At 45.7% G+C, this 20,307-nt stretch overlaps 1 protein-coding gene across 2 annotated transcripts in view; it reads right to left on the reverse strand.

Annotated features, from left to right (window-relative positions):
- NRP2 (neuropilin 2) overlaps positions 1-20,307 on the reverse strand; it is a 143,530-nt gene that overhangs the window by 68,344 nt on the left and 54,879 nt on the right. For both annotated transcript variants that reach the window (XM_007520196.3, XM_007520199.3), the window contains exons 6-8: positions 18,792-18,961; positions 16,783-16,938; positions 429-573 (exon numbers count right to left, since the gene is read on the reverse strand). In XM_007520196.3, coding sequence (XP_007520258.1) covers positions 429-573; positions 16,783-16,938; positions 18,792-18,961 — 471 coding nt within the window. The remainder of the gene's footprint in view (positions 1-428; positions 574-16,782; positions 16,939-18,791; positions 18,962-20,307) is intronic.

Genomic DNA, 20,307 nt, shown 5'->3' on the forward strand with positions numbered 1-20,307 from the left:
GTTTGAGCCCCTGCACCCCACCTGCAGCAGGGACGCTTCACAAGTGGTGAAGCAGGTCTGCAGGTGGCTACGTATCTCTCTCCCTATCTCCCTTCTTCCCCCTCCAATTTCTCTCTGTCTTATTCAATAAAATAGGGGGAGGGAAATGGCTGCCAGAAGCTGTGGCTTCATAGTGCTGATATTGAGCTCCAGCAATAATTTTTTGAAGGCAAAATAGGATAAAATAAAATATTATATAATATAAATGCCAGCTGGGAGAAGTCATGGATGTTTAAATGAATGAATGAATGAATGAAAAGATCTTTGGCTAAGACTGGAGTTCCTGAGCTAATGCTTCTGGAAAGGTCAGGAAACACAATCATGCCATTTGCAGAGGGTTGGAATGGGGAACAGAGCCTGCTCCCTGACCTCACTGAACCCCACCTCACCTGTGACCCGGCAGCCAGAGAGCTCCAGGCGGAGGGCAATGCCCGAGTGCCAGGTCTGAGGGCGGACCCTGACAAACCTCGTCAGCAGAGGCATGTGCAACTTGTTCTGAACAACTTCGGTGGCATCACTGTTGCCTTGGAATATCTGAAACAGAAGACAAAGAAGCACATTTCTGAAACCCCTGTGCATTGTTTAACCACTTGTACAGTCTTTAAAAAGGGTGGGAAAACCCTGTGGGTTTGTTGTTTGGGTTTCTTTTAGAAACACCATGTAATAACAACAACAACAACAAAAATAATAATAACTTCTCACACTGCTCTGACTTGAAAACAATAAAAGGTCCTCACAAAGACTTTTGGAGGGAAGGAAAAAATTTTCCTCTGGGCTGCAGAGGAAGGTGCCTTAGAAAAGAAAACAATTTAAGAAGCTGAGGAGAGAGAGACAGAGAGAGAGAACACATTTTAAAAATAGAGTGGCAATAGCATCCTTTAGGGCTGGCAGGCTTCACTCATTAGCTTAAACATATCTTTCTCTTTCTTGTGTTGCAGGCAAAGAGGAATATTCACAGAGTACTTACAACTACAAGGGCTTCAAAATTTTTGTTAGCTACTTAGAGGGCTCCCTGCTCTATGAATGGTTGAAAGGGGAAAGGGGCACATCTACTCCCAATGCCCTCCTGTCAATTAGTGCTTTCTTGGCCCTCTCTGGTCTTTGTTGCAGGGTTAAGGTTGTAGATAGCCCCTTAGAGTCCTGCTCCGGCTTCCTTTCACTGTGGTCCCGACCCTGTAATGAAATCCATCCCCATCCCCATCTGATCAACGTATCTCTTATGGGAGGAAAGGCTTTTTGGAGGAGCTTTAATCCAACATGGTGGGAAGAAGTCTGAGCCCACCAGATGGCCCAAATCAATAAATGCCATATGGACCTTGTGCTTTTCTGAGCTCTCCACGAAAGGAAAAAGTTGCCAGATAGAGCAAGTGCATAGGAGTTTCTGTTAGTTTCCCTGAATAAAAGGTGGAAGGAAAGGTTGACTAGCTAACCATCACTTCTAATTTATACCTGTCACAGCACTTAACAGCCAAGTGATTCATGGCCAACTCTGAAACAGCTTGCAGTTTCTCTTGCTTGGGTAGACTAGATGCTTCAGCTTACAGTACCTGTGACATGTTTTTTTTTTTAATATTTATTTATTTTTGTTGCCCTGTAACATGTGCTTTGGCACTGACAGGGCTGGGACAAGAGGGGTAGGAAAACGGGTATACTCAAATACTCAAATAACTTTGAACCAGACACTGTGTGAACACTGTCCCTACAACTATCTGTCTAGTAAGTATTATTATCTCCACTGCAATGGGGAAAAAAAAAAGGGCCCAGAGATAACTTTCTGGAACCTAAACTCTTGTCATATTTTAGGTGTTAGGCTGTAGTTTGTAATATAACATTTTTTTTTTTGAATCATCATCATGGGTGCTTCACTACTTTGGATCAATTTCTTTTTCTTTCAGATAGAGAGACAGAGACAGAGAGTCATTATAACCCCTAAGTTCCCTCCTATGCAGTTGGGACATGGTTTGAACTTGGATCCTGTGAATGGCAAAACAAGAGCACTAACCAAGGGTTTTTTGTGTTTTTTTTTTTGCCTCCAGGGTTATTGCTGGGGTTCATTCAGTGCCTTAAATCCACCACTACTGGAGGCTATTTTTTTTTCCTTTTCTTGCTCTTTTTAATGTATTTTTTGACATTGTTGTGGTTATTATTATTATTGTTATTGATGTTGTTGTTGGATAGGACAGAGAGAAATGGAGAGAGGAGGGGAAAACAGAGAGGGGGAAAGAAAGATAGACACCTGCAGACCTACTTCATCACCTGTGAAACGAGCTCCCTGCAGGTGGGGAGCCAGGGGCTTGAACCGGGATCCAGTCCTTGCACTTCGAGCCACATGTGCTTTAACCTGCTGCACTACTGCCCAATCCCCGAGGTTTTCTTTGTCTGACCAGACTCTAACCCTTTTAAAATAAATCTTTAGCACTTGTGTTGTTGACTAGAAAAGGGAGCCCCAAAGGGCAGTGGCTGAATGGAGGCAGAGTTGGTACTCAGTGATGTTTAGAATCCCAACTTAGAATGCTCTGAGTAACAGCAAAAGACATTATGGGAACTTCCAGCTGGCTAATCAATAATTAACAATGTGGCCCTTTCTTCTCCATGAACTATGAGGAACCTCTGCCAAATGATGATTCTGGAACCTTCCTATTACCCACTTGCCGAAGTTAAAAGTTTTAGGAGTTTCACAGCACACAGCTAATGGTGGGGGTGAAAGGTAAGAGATACTGTATCTCTTGCAACCAAATGAGAAGTGGCTTTCTCAAGACAGAGGCAAGAAGGAAACAGATTTTGTCTGGCCCAATATAATCAGGTCAACCCCCTGTTTCTGGCATTCCACACAATGTGCTCAGCTTCCTTCTCCCTTCAGTGTTCTCTTCTGTTGCCTTGTGGTCCACAGAGCAAAGTCTGGTTGACCAGCACTCCCTCCTGGCTTTGGTTTGGCTGCTTCCTACACAGTGATGGAGGCAAAGAGAGGGGAGGAGTCAAACATAGAAGGAGACAGAGGAGTGAGGGGTAGGAGTGGGACACATGGGGAAAATTTAAGGAAAGAGGTAGAGGAGCTGGACTCCTTGTAATCTTAGCTTATTAGAGGGACATCCAGAAAGAGAATAGGCAGCAAGTCTGACCGTACTTTGTCTATTCCTTGGCTTCCTCAATGTTTATTCAAGACTCTGCAGCAAAGGGAAGGAAAGGAAGAACTAGTTCCAAGGAAAAGAAATTAATCAGTTCTAGAATTCAGCATGAAGCAGGTTTTGTGTGTGTGTGTGTGTGTGTGTGTGTGTGTGTGTGTGTTTTGTTTTGACAAAGAAGATGCAAATACAGTGCTTTACTAATTTCAATGGTGCCATGAGCAGCAGGAGGGCACTGCTGGCCTGGTCCCTGAGAATGGGCACAGGGTCAGTGCACGGCCTCCATCAGGAGATGGGAACAGTTCTTGTGGGGCAGGGGAGCTTGGTTTGCCCTGTGCATACATAACTGGAGCGTTGAGTGGTTCTCAACTTTAACACAGTTGTGTACACACACACACACACACACACACACACACACACACACACACACCCACACCACGCTGGCACCATTTAGAAACACAGCATGCTTTATGTGTTTTTAATATCCAGTTCCATCTCCTTTGACCCCTTCATTTCTTAGTCTTAGAAGAAAACACCAAGGAACCCTCCCCTCGTTAAAGAAACGGCTGTCTCTGGACCACATTTGGGAGGCTGGCTTGTGAATGTGTGTGGGTATGGGAGTGCACACATAGCGCACAACGTATGTACACATCCGGGGAGGATGTGAGTCTTCCTTTGATGTAGGATTTGGGCAACTTTCCTGGAGGTCAGACTACAGTGGCATCAGAGAGGGAATCAGGTGCCTGGCTTACCTCTCCTCGGCCACCTTTATGGCTGCTCAAATGAAACTTCCTTCTGCCGTTTCATTTTGTTCACGGCTCTCCTACTCACAAAACCAAATGAGGACTTTTTCACCATGGCCAACAATAATTTCTCATCTTCCAAGCCCACTGCTTTTTGGCTTTGGACCTTGAGCTCACATTATTTGCCCTCTGTCTTCTGACTTTGTTACATTGTCCCCTCACCTCTCACTCTGTGTGTGGTGTAGTGTGTGTGTTGGGGGGAGGGGGGATCAAACACCAATGAACCAGGACCTAGGAGATACTTTGAAGCTAATTAGATACTAAGTATGGGTAAAAATCTCTGGCAACCATAGGACCCAATGAGCTGATTTCTGTTAAATGAGTTGATTTCTAAGATCCTTTCTGACCCCCAAAGTGTTCTTCATCAGAGTTTCCAGTGTAGCTTGAGTTTGAAGTCCTGCAAAGCATCTACTTTATCATGGTGCATTTCAGTTGCCCATTGTCCCTTCTAGCCTAAGTGCTTCTATGGACAAAAGGTCCCGATTGATATACACTTCAAACAGTGCCAGAACACCTGGTGAATGCGCCACTCAAAGGGAGATTATACTTTGTTGGTGTTTTGGTTCAAAAACAGTTCAAATTACTAATCATAAAGAATAATGAATAACAATACCTCAGTCTTTACATATATTGTCTTTCACCCAAAGATACCAAAGCACGATTTATGAAAATCCATTTTTAATGAAATATTAAGCAGTTGCTGTTTCTCCTGACCCAATGGATTTACAAGGTCTCTATTTTTCTCCACCGCACTTCCCTATTTATAGCTGGTAAATGCTATCATATATTATACATCTTTATGAGTTTCTCAATGCTTCTGTGGTTTCAGAATCACCCTTCGCATGTTTTCTGATCAAATTCTTTGAGATGGATTCTTGGCTTCCAGGCTGGGCACTGCAAGGTAAGGGACTGTATGCATGAGGAATAGTGCCAGGAAATTGGTATTATTCCCTACTCCCTGCCGACTCACTGACTCACTACAGGTGAATCAATAAAACTTAGATACCCTGGTTTTTCCTTCCGAAAAATAAAGTCAAAGCAGGCCTGCAGACAGACACTAACATCTACCATCCCTTTTTGCTGGCTCCAATGTCTGCACAACACCTAGGACAGATATTACAGGGGAGGCTGAGCCACAAGTTAACAATGAGTCTTGTTCACTTAGGAGAGAGTTCAAGTTCAGAGAGCCCTTAACTCCCAAGTCCTACTCCATGACCAAATATTTTCAGGCCACAATTTTTGTAGTGAGGTGAGAAAACCCAATGGGTTGTTAGTATATGGTATACCCAGACAGGCATATATTAAAGGTAATGATGGAATTAAAACATCTGCTTTACAAACTGATGTCACAGATGGTAGACATTTATTATTATTATTTTTTGCCTCCAGAGTTATTGCTGGGGCTCCGTGCTCAGTGCCTACACTATGAATCGACTGCTTCTGGAGGCTACTTTTTTCCCTTTTGTTGCACTTGTTGTTTATCATTGTTGTTATTGCTGCCATTGTTGTTGGGTAGGACAGAAATAAATCAAGAGAGGACAGGAAGATAGACAGGAGGAGGAGAAAAAGAGACACCTGCAGACCTGCTTCACCACTTGTGAAACCACTCCCCTGCAGGTGGGGAGCCCAAGGCCTTTTTGCCGTGTGTGCTTAACCCACTGTGCTACCACCCCGGCCCCTGACATTTTTGTTAATTTTAAAAAATATTTATTTATTCCCTTTTGTGGCCCTTGTTGTTTTATTGTTGTAGTTGTTATTGATGTTGCTGTTGGATAGGACAGAGAGAAATGGAGAGAGGAGTGGAAGGCAGAGAGGGAGAGAGAAAGACAGACACCTGCAGACCTGCTTCACCGCTTGGGAAGCAACACCCCTGCAGGTGGGGAACCCAGGGCCTCGAACCAGGATCCTTATGCCAGTCCTTGCGCTTTGTGCCACGTGTGCTTAGCCTGCTGCTACCGCTTAACCAATTTTTTTTAAAGAAAGTATGCTAATATGTCACTTCAGTCACTCCCTCACCAAAAAGAAAAAAAAAAAAAAAAAACAGGAGTGAGTTCAAAGTAACTCTAGATTTTTAAAAATTTATTTTTAATTTATTTATTTTTCCTTGTTCTTTACTGTTGTTGTAGTTATTATTGTTGTTATTGATGTCGTCATTGTTAGGACAGAGGGAAATGGAGAGAGGAGGGGAAGACAGAGAGGGGGAGAGAAAGATAGACACCTGAAGACCTAATTCACCACCTGTGAAGTGACTACCCTGTAGATGGGTAGCTGGGGGGCTCGAACCAGGATCCTTATGCTGGTCCTTGTGCTTCGCACCACGTGCACTTAACCTGCTGCCACTGCCCGACTCCCATAACTCTAGCTTTTTAAAGGTATGGGCAGTTCTGATCATGCTGTAAATGTGTGTGTGTGTGTGTGTGTGTGTGTATGCGTGTGCACATGCGCGCACACGCGGTGGGTTTTAAGAAAAGCCAGAGTGTAGTTTTCTATGCAAAAAAACATCATGACTCTTCCAACAACCCAGCAGATAGCCATACACACACACACACACAGAGATTTTAAAGAAGAGATGTTTTTCAATATGCAGATTTTTTTTTCCAAGTGTATCTCTGTGAACCAAGTTTGTAAAAACAATTCAGGGCATGAAGTGGTTTAGCTGATTCACTTGGAGCCTTGCTGTATTCTGAACATAATCCAACACTTTTCCAATTGATTCTCGAGACCTCTGGTTTATTTGCAGTAAGGCAGAATCTGAAACCAGCAGCAGCACTTCATGGATTTTCTGATTTGCACCTCTGGGGGAGGGGGCAGACATCTGCCAATTCAATTGGCTGCTATCCAACATCCCTGTTTGGTGATTATCTACCCCCTACCCCACCACACACACACACACACACACACACACACACACACACACACACACACACCCTCCCCCCCAGAAAAAAAGAAAGAAAGAAAGAACATCAAAATGTTTTGACCAGGTCTGTGAGCTCCTAAGGCGTGGGCTATCCTTTCTGAAATAAAATAATAGACACAACCTTGTAAGACACATTAAGTCAGAAGGTATCTCTGATGGCTTCTGAAGCGATCATTTCTATTTTCACTCCACTGCTAGCCATAGCTTCCTCTCTCCTTTCATCCTTATTTCCCTTTAAATAATATGCAGTGATGAGGCCAGGCGGTGGAGCACCAGGTTAAACACACATAATACAAAGCGCAAGGATCCCGGTTCGAGCCCACCACTCCCCACCTGCAGAAGGGTCGCTTCACAAGCGACCAGGTCTGCTGGTGTCTATCTTTCTCTGCCGCTCTCTATCTTCCCTTCCTCTCTCCATTCCTCTCTGTCTTATCCAATAAAATTGAAAAAAAAAATGGCTGCAGGAGCACTGGATTTGTAGTGTAGGCACCAAGCCCCAGTGATAACCCTGGAGGCCAAGAAAGAGAGAGAGAGAGAGAGAGAGAGAGAGAGAGAGAGAGAGAAAGGGAGGGAGGGAGGGAGGAAGAAAGAAAAATAGAATATGAAGTGACTTTGGCAATGCTGGAAAACATTTTAGCCTGTATATTTTAGAGGTTGCTAGTCAGGGTGTGTGTGTGTGTGTGTGTGTGTGTGTGTGTGTGTGTGTGTGTGTGTGTGTGTGTGTGTGTGTGTGTGTGTGTGTGTAGGGAGGGTGCCTGGTGTATGTGTGTGTGTAGGGAGGGTGCCCGGTGTGTGTGTGTGTGTGTGTGTGTGTGTGTGCCTGGTCTAAATCCCTTTCCTAAGCACCACTGACCACTGCTACCCACACTCAGGTGCCCAGGAAGGTGTCGAGTTTTTTGGTTGAGAGACAGGGTCCAGGCTCTGTTGAGAGCCAACTGTTTAACCTTCCTCTGAGAAAGCTGAAAGGAGTTGACTTACATTGTGTGCACTGCCTTGGATTTGAGAAGGGCTTCAGTATTCAGTCTGCACACACCTTGCTCTTCATTACCTATGGTGTGACCTCCAGTTTATTCCTATTTTGCTGTAACTATCTGAATGAAGCCAGCTCCAGGGACTGCAAAAAAAAGCAGGAATCTTTTTTTTTTTTTTTTTAAGACAACACAGTGCTGGGGCCCTGAGGTAGAAATTGTGCATGAGGTGTTCTTCTTTCTAGAGATAAATATTTCTCTCCACTAATAAATGTTTCATTGCATCCCAAGTCCTCCTTTTTCAATCCACTTGGCACAGATACTCAGGGAGGAGGAGTAGAACAAAGCAGGTAGAAAAGAAAAGTGGCAGGAATGGAGGGCAGGAACAGGGGAAACCAGCAGCACATTTGAAAAATTTGTCTCAGAAACAATCGCAAGGACTCATCCCCACTGCAGAAGCCAGTGCCTGGCCTCCCTCTCCCTTCCCCCTGCATTTTCTCTTAACACCAGCCACTGGGTCTAAGCGTAAAAATAAATTGTTAATCAATGAACGCCATCCTGTTTAATTAATTTGTTGCACCAAACAGGCTGGAGGTGGGGGAGAGGCTGCAGCACTAGAAGACAATGATGTTAAGGTTAAGCACATGTTTTTTACTTACTATTTGTAAATCATGGGCCTGACTTCTCTCAGAAAATTCTTCCTTAAAGACTGTAAAAAAATTTTTTTTTCTTTTTTTTAGGGAAAGGCAGTTCCCTAACTACCAAAAAGCTCAGTTACAGTCATTTGTGACCATGATTCTCCCCCTGTCACTTGAGGACAGTTTGGGTGGGTCATCTGGGGGTGGGGCATGTGCATCCCCATCTGCATCTGCCTTGCAGGGCCTTTAGATTTACTGCGGGATTACGTTACCCCCATGGAGATGCTGAGCCCCCCAGCACAGCACACTAACAGGATTAGGGTTTCAGGATAGGAGACAGGAAAGGGAGGGCAGGAGAGGACAGCTCAGGGACTTGGGATTTGGGGAGAGAAGGAGTGAGGAAATGCAGCCCCCCAGAATACTGAGGGGCTGGGAGGGAAGGTCACATCCTCCTGCAAAGGTGGTGGTGGTGGGGGGAAGAAACAGACATTTCACTTGAGTGAGAAGGTTCTCCATGGTACACAAATGTTCCTAACACAGACAGGGTCACACCCGGTAAGGAGCCACCTTAGTTGATGTCCAAGTGGGCAGAAAGAGCCAAAGAGCTTGTGGACTGAGCTTGTCTCCCACTTCATTTAAAAATGCATTCATTTTACATTTCTTGCCACCAACGTTATCTTATTATTTTTTATAGAGAGAAATGGAGAGGGAGGGGCCAGGCAGTGGTGCACCTGGTTAAGTGCACACATTACAGTGCACAAGGACCCAGGTTCAAACCCCTGGTCCCCACCCACAGGAGGAAGGCTTCTTGAGTGGTGAAGCAGGGTTGCAGGTGTCTCTCTGTCTCTCTCCCTCTCTCCCCCACCCCTCTCCATACAATAGTACTACTGCCTGACTCCCACATGAATGTTCTATTGGGTGTACCACAGCCCAGTCCTTGTCACTCCATCCATCTTCCCATGGGACCCAAGCAAACTGCAGAGCAAGTAAGCAGCAGTGGGAAAGAAGCCAAAACCCCACCCGGCAAGGTGTTTACACCAGTGCTCATTGAGAGACACTGGGCAGAAGGCAGAGGAGGACTAACCATCTCCAGAAAAACCCCAATTTCTTTCCCCTACCCTCCTTACTTGCTCCGTTGCACTGACCACTGAGCACAACAGCCATGGTTTGGGAAGCATGAGGAATTCAGTATGAAGTTTGGAAGAGCCCAGGAGGCTGGCCTCAGCTCCCAGAGACAATGCAGCACCCATGGGAGTCACTGAAGCCATGGGAGCCTGAGAGAGCAAAGGTTCCAAGCTTATGTATAATGAAATTTTCCCTTGAGCTTCCTAAGTGGAGAGGCTAAAGGTCTGTCTGAGCTCATCCCATGGCAAATGGAACAGGGACTAACCTAATTACCCAGGGCACTGGATTCTTCCTAGTTATAATGGAGGGGGACAGACAGAGAGGGGGACTTGAATTTGGAAAGGATGCAGGCCCTCTTGATCATACAGAATCACACTAAGACAATACACCCATACCCAAGACTTCTCAAGGCTGATGCCCATGGTAGGCTGAGGGTTTGAGTTGACCTAGCCATACACAAAATAAATAAAACCCTGCAACAGGGAGTCGGGCAGTAGCGCAGTGGGTTAAGCGCACATGGCGCAAAGCGCAAGGGCCAGCGTAAGGCTCCCCACCTGCAGTGCAGGAGGTTGCTTCGCAAGTGGTGAAGCAGGTCTGCAGGTGTCTATCTTTCTCTCCTCCTCTCTGTCTTCCCCTCCTCTTTCCATTTCTCTCTGTCCTATCCAACAACAACAGCTATGACAACAATAACAACTGCAACAAGCACAACATGGGCAACAAAGTGAGAAAAATAGCCTCCAGGAGCAGTAGATTGTAGTGCAGGCACCAAGCCCCAGCAATAACCCTGCAGGTAAAAAACAAACAAACAAAAACCTTCAACAGAAAAAGGACTAGGTGGAGCCGGCCATCCATAAGGAAGTTAAATAAATAAATAAATAAATAAATAAATAAATAAATAAGGGCTGGGTGTGGCACACCCAGTGATTCAGTGCACACGTTACCATATGTAGGACCTGGGTTCAAGTACCTGTCCCCCACCTGCAAGAAGGAAGTTTCACGAGTGGTGAAGCAGTGCTGCAGGTGTCTTTCTCTCTCCCCATTTCCTCTGTGCCCCCTTCCCCTCTCAATTTCTCTCTGTCCTATCAAAATAAAGACAGAATAATCAAAATTTTAAAGATGGTTCCATTTTAAACAGTGAATAGAAACAAAAGCCCTCAAAGTCGTAAACTGGAGGAATAAGTCCATTCCTAACCTAAGGATGAGGCTGGGCAGGTGATGTTTATCTGAGGCCTGAGGCAACTCCAGTTCAGGCCCCATCAGCTGCAGGGAGAGGTCTGGATGACATATCTTAGTCCCTTCCAGACCTATGATTTTAAAAGAGGCAGATAAATATCCCATGGGGCCTTGTTACTCTAAATTGATAACTTGCTTCTGCTGAAGAAGAGCTTTGTGGGTCTAATACATTAATTATATCTACAGAGAGCCTTCCATCTACAGATCCCACAGTGCTCTGCCCACAGCATCACTCCATTTGGGCCCATGGAAACACTGAGACCCAGGGATGCTGAGGGAGTTGGCTAAGGTCACAGAGGGCATCCGCTAAGAAGGCCTGAAAATAGACACCGTGAACTTCTTGTCAGCCCACTGGTTTCTTGCTTTCTCATCCCACCTTTTCTTTCCTAAGTTGCTGATAATGACACCATCCACTTTCAGCTTCTCCTCTGGGTTTCAAAATGATTTGCTTTCATTTAGAAAATAAATATAGAATGAAGGAGTGTTGAAGTAGGGGACATTTATTTGCTCTGAAGGAAGGGAGGCTGCCAAGTCAAACAAACAGCGACTTCTTCCAATGCCTCAAATTGTAGGCTGGAGCCCGAACTCCAGAGTGTGATGAGCCCAGTGCTCTAAGTCAGGCTGCCCAAAACCTTGACTGCAAAGGGGCTTCTCCAGGATGGCAAACACCTTGCCACTGATAGCTAAACAACCAGGAAACCAACTACCCACTAGGCACAGGATAAGCATGGCCAGGAGCAGTCAGAGGGCACTCCTGTCCACCAATGTTGGGTGACTGCATGTCTTCCATGGGAACTTCTCAGTTCTCTGTGTCTCTAGGGCAAATTACTTCAAGACAGAGAAGTTCAGTTCCATAGTCCTGGCAGCACAACTGAGTTCTGAAGCAAATAAGCTGGTGCCTGAGGGTTCTGAGTCCCTTGGAGACCATCATTACAATGATGAGACTGGTATGTTTCTCCCACTCACACATGGGTAATTCTCTACTCTTTTTTATTTCTTTATTGGGGGATTAATGTTTTACAGTCGACAGTAAATACAATAGTTTGTACATGCAGAACATTTCCCAGTTTTCCACATAACAATAAAACCCCCATCAGGTCCTCTGTCATCATGTTCTAGGACCTGAATCTCTACTCTTGGACCCCGGTTGTATCTCATCCATCTGTTCTCATTCTGACCACCAGGATCTAACTAACACTTGCACAAACTCTTTTTTTGTTTAAATTTTTATTATAACAATGATTAACAAGACTGTAAGATAACAGAGGTACAATTCTACAGAAACCCCATTACCAGAGTGTCTGTGTCCCATTCCCTCCATTGGAAGCTTCCTTATTCTTTATCCCTCTAGATGTATGCACCAAAATTCTTTAAAAATTTTTATTTATTTATTTATTTATTATGGGAATAAGACAGAGAAACTGAGAGGGATGAGAGGGGAGAGGGAGATAAAGAGATAGAGAGACACCTGCAGCCTTGCTTCACTGCTCATGAAGCTTTCCCTTACAGGTGGGGACCAGGGGCTTAAACATAGGTCCTTGCACACTGCAATGTGTGTGCTTAACCAGGCTGCTACCGCCTAGTGCCTGGACCAAAATTCTTTATGGGGTGCAGAAGGTGGGGGTTCTGGCTTATGGAGTTGCTCTTCCACTGGACATGGACACTGGTGGTCAATCCATACCCCACCCCCAGCCTGCACAAACTCTTCTCTTTTAGCACAGATTTCTTTCACATACAGCAAACACTGACCAAAACCAAGGTAGCCAGAATTAAGTCAACAAAAGATGCCCCTGTGCACCAAATGAAGGGAAGGCTATGCTAGCTAAGACAATGGCCTCTGTCTCCCAGCCACGACTTCAGTTACAGACTGATTCCCTACAGGACACACACAGGGCACCAGAACCTCCGGAGTGAGCAGGAGGGTGGCCAAGACCTCAACCCTTCCATCTCCTTCCATTTCACTCCACACATCTTGCCCCCGCTTGATTTATGTGTACACAATTGCGCTGATAATTATACACACACTGGAAACTTCTGCTGTTGCATTTACAATGCCATGTCTATGTCTGGAGTGTTATGAATGCAGCTGGTGAAACCAAAAGCAGTCTTCTCTGTTTGTGGTTTCTGAAGAGATATATGCGAAACAATGAGTACGATCTATGGGAACACATGGATGAGATATGGGCTCCATCAGGCGGATGAGCTCCCTGCCTTGCTGTCCTGCCATAAATGTACCTAAGGAGGCCCTGCCCCTGCCTGAAAATCATAAGTTCGATATCTGTGGCAGTGGAATTGGATAAAGATTTGGGGGTTGGGAGGCCAGGCAGTAACACACTGGGTTAGGCACACACAGTGCGAAGCACAAGGATCCTGGTTCGAGCCCCTGGCTCCCCACCTGCAGGGAGGTTGCTTCACCAGTGGTGAAGCAGGTCTGCAGGTGTCTGTCTTTTTCTCCCCCATATCACTCAATTTCTCTCTGTCCTATCCAACAACAACAGCAGCAACAACAATAACAACAACAACAATGAAAAGAGGTGGCCTCCAGGAGCAGTAGATTCATACTGCAGGCACTGAATTCCAGTGATAACCCTGGAGGCAAAAAAAAAAAAATTGGGGGCATGTGCGTACATGTGGTTTACATAACTGGTCTGCACTCTGCCAGGACGGTGTGCTGGCAATACACTGGCCAAAGGGTAATCAGCTTTATATAGGCAACATCACCATGGTCGGTAGGCTAAAGAGAGATTAAGACAGGCTGCTCACTACTGGGGAGAAGCTAGCAAAGGGCTCCCTAATCTTCCTCACCTCCTGGCTGCAATATGGAAGTCATCCCTCCTATTTGGACCCTTGCCTGGGTTCGAATTGTAAATGATGGTCTGCAAGGAAATAGCACAGCCATCACCCCCGTTTCCCTCCAGCCCTCTCCACAACCTTGGGTGCTCATTAATCTTGTTTTTCTCCATTTTCCTCAATTTCCTGAACTTTTGGTACGGTGCACTGGTGCTGACAGTGGCTGGGGAATTGAAACCAAGTTCAAACATTTCTGTCCCAGTATGCTGCGCACAAAAAGGGAGTCTGTAAACCTGTCCTCCTGCTCCACAGAGCAAGCCAGGCTTCTGCCTCCACTCCTGTTTTGCTTTGCTCATGGTCCTTCTTTCTAAGTTCTGCTTTCAAGCCCACTACTTACTTAGCCCCAGTTAGCCTGGCAAGGTGCCCACCACAAAGAAAAAAAACTCAGTGGTAGCAGTCAGTGTAGGTGAAGTTTTTCCCCCCACCCCCCTCTGGCCCTCTAGGTCCCTCCCTCACCCTGCCTCTCTTCATGGCACCAAATCAAACTGCAGCAGACTTGACAAATCTATTTGGCATGGTTCACTCAACTATTTCAACCCGAATAACCCAGAGCACTGCACTGATGCCCCATGCTTGGTGTGGCATCTGCACGTTAAACACAGACATCTGGGAGGCAGATCTGCTAATGAAGGAGCAGCCATGATCCCCCATGGGAGTGATGGGTGGGCAGGTCTGCCCCATTGCCTGACACACCCACAGTGGGACAAGGGAGCTGGGAGGGGGGGTGGGGGAGCGGCCACATGTAACTGGCAGGTTTTTATTCTCCTGCCTCCATCTAGCTACGGAGATGATGCATTTTGAAATAGGGAGAGAAGTGCTTTGCCTTTGCCCCAGGACTTTATATGGGCAAGACTGAGCCACTGAAAACAACAAAAGACATCAAGACCAACCAACAAGCTGCAAGTCAAATTACCCCCGGGCTACTGCAGAGGGAAAGGAACTTAGCCAAGAGTGAGAAACAGAGACAGAGGAGAAAGAGAGCAAGAGGTAGTCAATATAACAAAAATTAAAGCCAGGAAGAATGATTTGAAAGGAGCTCAGAAAGCAAAATTCAAATCTTTGGAATGTCTTTCCCTACAGAATGAATGCCAGGGATAAAGCCAGGAGGGCAGCATTCTATCAAAATGTGCAGTGCTAAGGTATTTCCAAAAGCAGATTTCCTACAAACGGTGTTTTAAATAGCATCCTGGTCCATCTGTGTGCTTTTAAAATCAGCTTATGCTACCGTATCCCTCTGGCCTGTGCTGCTTAGTCATTGAGCCTGGACAGGGAGGCAGTCAGGTAGGCTTCCTCATTCTCCCCCAGGACCCAGCCCAACCCAGGTGCTGGCCCTCTCTGTCAGGAACTACTCAGGCCTAGCTTCTGGGTTCCCCCAATCCTCACTGAGAAGGGTAGGTGGAGAGGGAAAGCATAAGTGGAAAATGGAGTGGGGTGGCATGAGGACTCATTCCCAGCACCCAATGCCAACTCAGGCTTGCCATTCCCAGGTGTCACTTCCAAGTAATGTCTGGAACCTGGCAAGTAATGTCTGAAGCAAATGAAGCCAATGACAAGTCAGACCAGGCCCACATCAGTAGGGTAGGGAAGTCTTTCTATGGCTAAGGAGAACACTTGGAGAAAGGGGGATTGTGTGTGTGTGTATGTGTGTGTGTGTGTGTGTGTGTGTGTGTGTGTGTGTGTGTGTGTGTGTGTGAGAGAGAGAGAGAGAGAGAGAGAGAGAGGCAATAATTTTCAGATGAATGATGCCATTTTACTATGATGACTTAAAAATTATTTATTAGGTTTTCTTAAGTGTTTGTATGAGAGAGAGAGGGAGAAAGAGGCCAGAGCAACATTTGCCATTCATGATGCAGTTTTAGTCTTTCTTGTCTCTATGCAGAGCTAGGGATCAAACCTGGGACCTTGCTCGCTCATCTAGAGCACATACTATTCATCTGAATCAACTCCCCAGTTCTGCTATGGCAATTTTAATTTTAAAAAATAATAATAATCCACTTTTTCAAAAGCTTGCATTTCCCCAATGAAATTGTGCCAACCTGAGAGTTTAGGATTTTTTGGATCCAAGCTTTCCAGATGCACCAGCAAGAGCAAGCTGCCTTGAGGCAACAACAGGAACTACTCAGGCTCCACTTGGAACAGGCCTTTGGCTTCTCTAGGTTTGGCCAAGTGTAGCACTTTGATGATTCCCCCCAATCTGACCAAGCAGGACCATAGCTTTCAAGAAGAGAGATAAATCTGCTTTCCATTTACCTCCCACAGAAGGATAAGCAGTCACTGTTAGTCCCCAGCACACTCAAACTCTCTTTTCAGATCTGAGAACCAACTCACAAGGGACAACCCCCCCCCCCACTAATACACAAGGTGAGAACACCAGCCACTCACAATCATTCCCCCATATTTAAGTGTACCTGTCAACCTGTTTCTACCAGACATCCAGCCATATGCTCAACAAAAGCTCCCCCCACCATCCACACAGACACACCTCTGGGAGCCACTGAAGGTACCAGCCGAGAGAATTCAATGCCACACTGCCAAGTGTGACTGCTCCTTCAGATTTCAGCCATGAAACACTGAATCGCCCCTCATTACTTATTGTCCTCTGTCTTTTTGGGGACACTGTGATTGCCTCTCAGGATTTGTGCCCTTTCATTTCCAGACCTCAGTACCTTCTAAACTGCAGTTTCATGTGGTTTTGTGATTGTTAACCCAGCATGTGGAAGGGACTCAGGCCATAAATGCTCAGTGAATCCTGTGTGGAGCAACACAGGCTAGGAACACATTTTCTCCTTCATTTGCAATCTGAGAGCACTCTGCAAGCTCTCTCTCTCTCTCTCTCTCTCTCTCTCTCTCTCTCTCTCTGCTGTGCAAGATGCAACAGCAGTCAGGCTGTCAGAGAAATGGTGGTTTTTTTTGGATTGCTTTAGCATAAGAAGAATATTTTCAGGGCCAGTATCTCCCGTTTCCATCAATTATCTGCATCTCATTGAGCCAGGATTCCTCTCCTGTGAGATGTTACTCTGAAGTCCATTCTGCCCCACCCTGCTCCTGTACCACCCCAGTGTGCCCTTGAGGGGGCAATGGACCTACCTTGTGGTTTTTGCCATGCCGGTACACCATCCAGTCTTCACCATTAGTGCTGACTTCTAACTTGTAAGATTTGACATAGTAGCCATTCTGGGTTTCCCTGGAAATGGCTCCCTGGGTTGCAATGGCTGTGAGCAGGGTTAGAAAGCGTAAGTCCACCTGAGAAGAAAGGTGGAGAAGTAAAGGGACCATGGCTTCAACACAGATTGCTTTTTCTTCAAAAGCCACAGTTGTCACACTCAGTCCATAGCCTGTGTCTGTGATCCACTCCGATGTAGGGGTGATTCTACATACTTGCAGTTCTACTGGAGAGACAAAATGCTTTGATGCTAAATTGGGCACCTCTGAAATTGTGATTTGGTTACCTTTGCTTTTTTTTTCCCCTCTCTCTTTTTGAAATCTGAATAGATAGCATCAAGCTGATCTTAAAGGAACCACCGAGCATCTAAAGATATGAACCCTAGAGCCTGCCTTGGGCCATGCGCTAGATGATGCTGCATCCACTCCACTCCACTTTAGTTGAGCTCAATCCAATTCACTTATGATGCCCCAGTTACAAAAGCCTCAGCTTATGGCTGTGTCCCCTCCCCTCAGTCTCATTCCATTGTGTATCTTAGCTGTTGAGGACACTGTGGGTCAAAGGGCATACAGAGTCTGCCCAAGCAATTAGGCTTATGTACCAAGTCCTGACCTTTTGCTCTCTAAGAAGGATGGCCAATATTTTGAGGCACCTCTCCTCCCATGACACCAAACCCATTTGGAAATTGCTAGATGTCATTCTTTTGTGGGCCATGGTTTCTTAACAGCAACCTTCATGTGATCAAAATTTAGCTAGCAAATACTGGTGACTTGGGATTCAGTAAGCATTCACTGGCTACCTACTATGTGATCAGCATCATGAAGCATTTAGAAAAAAAAAAAATTCAGTGCTGTATCTGTGCTTGAGAAACAAGGGGTGGGGGGGGAGTATCTGATTTCAGATCAGAAGTAAGGAGTGCCATCAATGAAATGGTGACTATAAAGGAGACCAGTCTAGAAGCTATCCTGGTGAATAAGGATTCTTGGAGCAGCAAAAGACAGACAAATAAACTTAGGGGTTGCACTGTGAGAACCTCTTGGGCTTCCTAGATTTCTAAGTGGTCCTTCTTTCTTCCCTATTGTCTGCAAAATTCTTTGCAGAGCAGAAGTCACTGTGTCACATCAGAGCTAGGACAGGCTTGTCAGTGGGTCACAGGACTATCTGCCATACGTCATAAGAGCAGCAGGTGCCCTGGCATGGTACCAGCAGCTTTCTCTGCCCTGGGGGTGAGGACTCCACTGATCCACAATGCAAGGATCATTCATCGTGAGCTATAAGTCTTGCTCAGGAAAAAAGCAAACAATAGTCTGAAAAGATGCTGTGGAGCATCTAGGTGACTAGACTTTGATTCCCAGTAGTGACATTTTCCCATGTGTTCTTCTGATAGCTTTGTGAAAAACCTTTCTGGCAAGGCCCCTCCCAGCCCTCCCTGCCACTGTCCCCCCCCCCCCAATAGTAAAGATCATGAGAAGCTGCCATACTGCTAGCAACTTAAGAAGCCTTACCAGAGGGAAATATGCCTCCACCCCCAAGTCTCTGATGTCTCTCTGTGCCAAGAAATAGGAGCATCTGGAGCTATTGCTAGAATGTTCTTTGGATATCCAGAATGATAGGGCAAACAGTATACTGGGCGCAGCAGCTTCTCCAGGCTTAAGTACTGGAGGATTGGGAAATAGCCACAGTACACACCATTTTATCCCAGCACCTAACCCAGTGCCTGGCACCATCTATTTGTGCCCGGCCCATGTCTGCTTGGATGGATGAATGAATAGGGATCTGTGCTTCATTTGTGTGTGTATGTGTGTGTGTGTGTGTGTGTGTGTGTGTGTGTGTGTGTGTGTGTGTGTCCTTTATCCACTCCTAGCTGAGGAACCACCCATTGTTGCATCAACACCCTCACAGGCTGCTGCTTCCCTAGTATCTGGGCAGGTACCTGCAAATACTCCTTGCTGGAATCCAAGTTGGGTGTCCAGCCATTGTCATCACCATGAAGCCGGCTCTGCTGAGGGGTCCACCTCCCGTCAGAGTAGGTTGATGAGGCACTGATCTGTTCATTGGCAATCCGGCCAGACTCCATTCCCAGAGGGAGATTGCACTGAAAGTCTGGAAAACAGAGATGGTCATGGGCAGAAAGTCAGGTAGGTGTCTCCACGGCACACCCTAGGGATCCCTCAAACACTGTTTCCTTGTAGGGACAAGTCCTTGCAGGCACACCTTTGTCTCAAAGAACTAATTGTACGCTCGCACACACAAAAAAAAACTACATCAAGTTATGCAGCTTGACAAACCCTCTGGGTGTAAAGGAAACAAAATTGGACCTAAAAGAAATCAGGCTATGGGTAAATAAAAATCATCATACAAATTAAAAATATAATCTGAAGATAAGAGCTGTTAGTGCCAGAGGCTGCGGATGCCCAAGGACATCAGATGCACCATTACTGAACTACAGGTGAATGTGTGAGAGACTTGTGGCAATCTGGGTGGGCTGATACATCTTGGGAAGGCTGTTTTATTAATAAACGCCCAGGAGGTACTTTGGCTTCTGCCTTTTCTCTCTCTCTCTCTCTCTCTCTTTCTTTTTCAATTATTTTAGTTAGGAGTTCTGGCACAGAAGACAGACATTACAGAGCAATAAATACCTGTCCTTGGAAGATTTCTCTCTGAACACATGTATGTCACTCCTTATTCGTTTAAATCACCTGTCTGGGCAAATAGACTTAGATGTCACTGACTCAGGCCCTGTTCCGTCAGTTTAATTGCTACCTATCTAGTGGATCCCACAGACACTGGTCAATATTTGTGTGTACATGCGTCTGATAAGAACCAGCAATCTCTTCCAGGTATCAAGCCTATTCTTTAGCCCTGTGACTGCACTGGCCACTTGGAGGGCCTCATGCAATTTGCAATGCTGTTTTCTTGTCACTCAGTCTTCAAGAGGTCTTGGAGGAAAACAAAAACAAAAGCAAAGCCCAGCAGCTTTCTGGCGGCTAGGCTGCCATGTCTGTGAGTCTGCATGTAGGAACCTATCTGCAGCCATGGTGGGATTTCCCCGGTCTGCCAGGCTTGGCAGGTGTGCTTCATCCTCATAGCCACCATTTAAGTTTCTAAGTGGAAAGGACAGCATGTTTGGAGCACATATTGAAGAGCACCTGAATTGAAGATGTTTACCTGTTGGAAATGTGAATCCAAAGTCCAAACTATTGTTCCAATGTAAGGATGAAAATTCCACCCAGGAACAGAGAAGTTTAATGTAAAAATAATAACAAATATGGAAAGAGATGGGGAGGAGGGATTTAAAATTGCTCAGTTTTGTGACAGTAGCCACTAAGGATTGGAGAGAAAAAAAAAAAAGGCTCCTTCTCGATAGTGTGATTGCTTTGCCATGAGCTCAACCCAGGTTCAAGCCCAGCCCCCACTGCGCTGGGAGAAGTCTGGGTGCTGTGAGCTCC

This window comes from Erinaceus europaeus, chromosome 7 (genome assembly GCF_950295315.1).
Source record: "Erinaceus europaeus chromosome 7, mEriEur2.1, whole genome shotgun sequence".
In the NCBI taxonomy this organism is placed as follows: Eukaryota; Metazoa; Chordata; class Mammalia; order Eulipotyphla; family Erinaceidae; genus Erinaceus; species Erinaceus europaeus.